We start from the raw sequence: 808 nt of genomic DNA, 5'->3' as shown, positions 1-808 counted from the left end.
TATTGGTGAAACTAATGCACTGATTCCTAACATGATGAAGACTTTGCTGTTTGACTCACAGTACATCTCCTACAATGCTTGTTTGGTGAACATGTTTTTTGTGTTCCTCTTCAGTTCTATGCAAAGTCTCACTCTTGTTGTTCTGGCATATGATCGTTTAATTGCAATTTGTTTGCCATTAAGATACCATGTTATTGTGAACGATAGCAATATGTGTTTTGTTTTCTCAGCAATATGGGTGTTTAATTCTGTTATTGTGGCCTCAATGGTGTCTTTGATCACCCAAATTTCATTCTGTAAGTCCAATGTGATACTGAGTTATTTTTGTGATCATGGACCAGTGTATAGGTTGGCATGTAATGATAATTACGTTAATAAGATTATGGGATTTCTGTATTCAACTTTATACCTTATAGCACCAATGCTCGTCATAGGCCTGTCATATTTGGGCATTTTTTTTGTTGTAAGGAAAATAAGAACTTGGGAAGGACGCATAAAAGCTCTAAAGACCTGTGTTTCTCACCTGTTGTTGGTAGCAATATATTTCCTCCCAATATTCTTTACATACCTTACTTCATTATTGCTTTATAGCACATCCAATTCAAGGGTCATCAGTACATCTCTGGCTTACGCTGTCCCAGCAATGCTAAATCCTATAATTTATGTTTTAAACACAGCTGAAATCAAAGACATAATTCGAAAAGCGATTAGAAACAGATCTGTGCCAATTGATAGAACTTCAAAATAACTGAAATGTGTATTTATTATTATTTTCCTTTAATCATTGTAAATTAAATTACCCATGTGA

The 808-nt window shown here is 34.3% G+C and overlaps 1 protein-coding gene across 1 annotated transcript; it reads left to right on the top strand.

Annotated features, from left to right (window-relative positions):
- Positions 1 to 4: 4 nt before the first annotated feature.
- Positions 5 to 748, top strand: LOC107682482 (olfactory receptor 1500-like; the record flags this gene model as incomplete). Its single annotated transcript, XM_016478703.1, has 1 exon — positions 5 to 748. A coding segment is annotated over one exon (744 nt), but the record flags the coding sequence as incomplete, so codon positions are not given.
- Positions 749 to 808: the final 60 nt, after the last annotated feature.

The sequence above is a fragment of the Sinocyclocheilus anshuiensis genome, unplaced genomic scaffold, assembly GCF_001515605.1.
Source record: "Sinocyclocheilus anshuiensis isolate Anshui unplaced genomic scaffold, SAMN03320099.WGS_v1.1 C32252522, whole genome shotgun sequence".
Classification (NCBI taxonomy): domain Eukaryota; kingdom Metazoa; phylum Chordata; class Actinopteri; order Cypriniformes; family Cyprinidae; genus Sinocyclocheilus; species Sinocyclocheilus anshuiensis.
The sequence above is the reverse complement of the archived record's forward strand: the minus strand, read 5'-3'. Positions and strand labels throughout refer to the sequence as shown.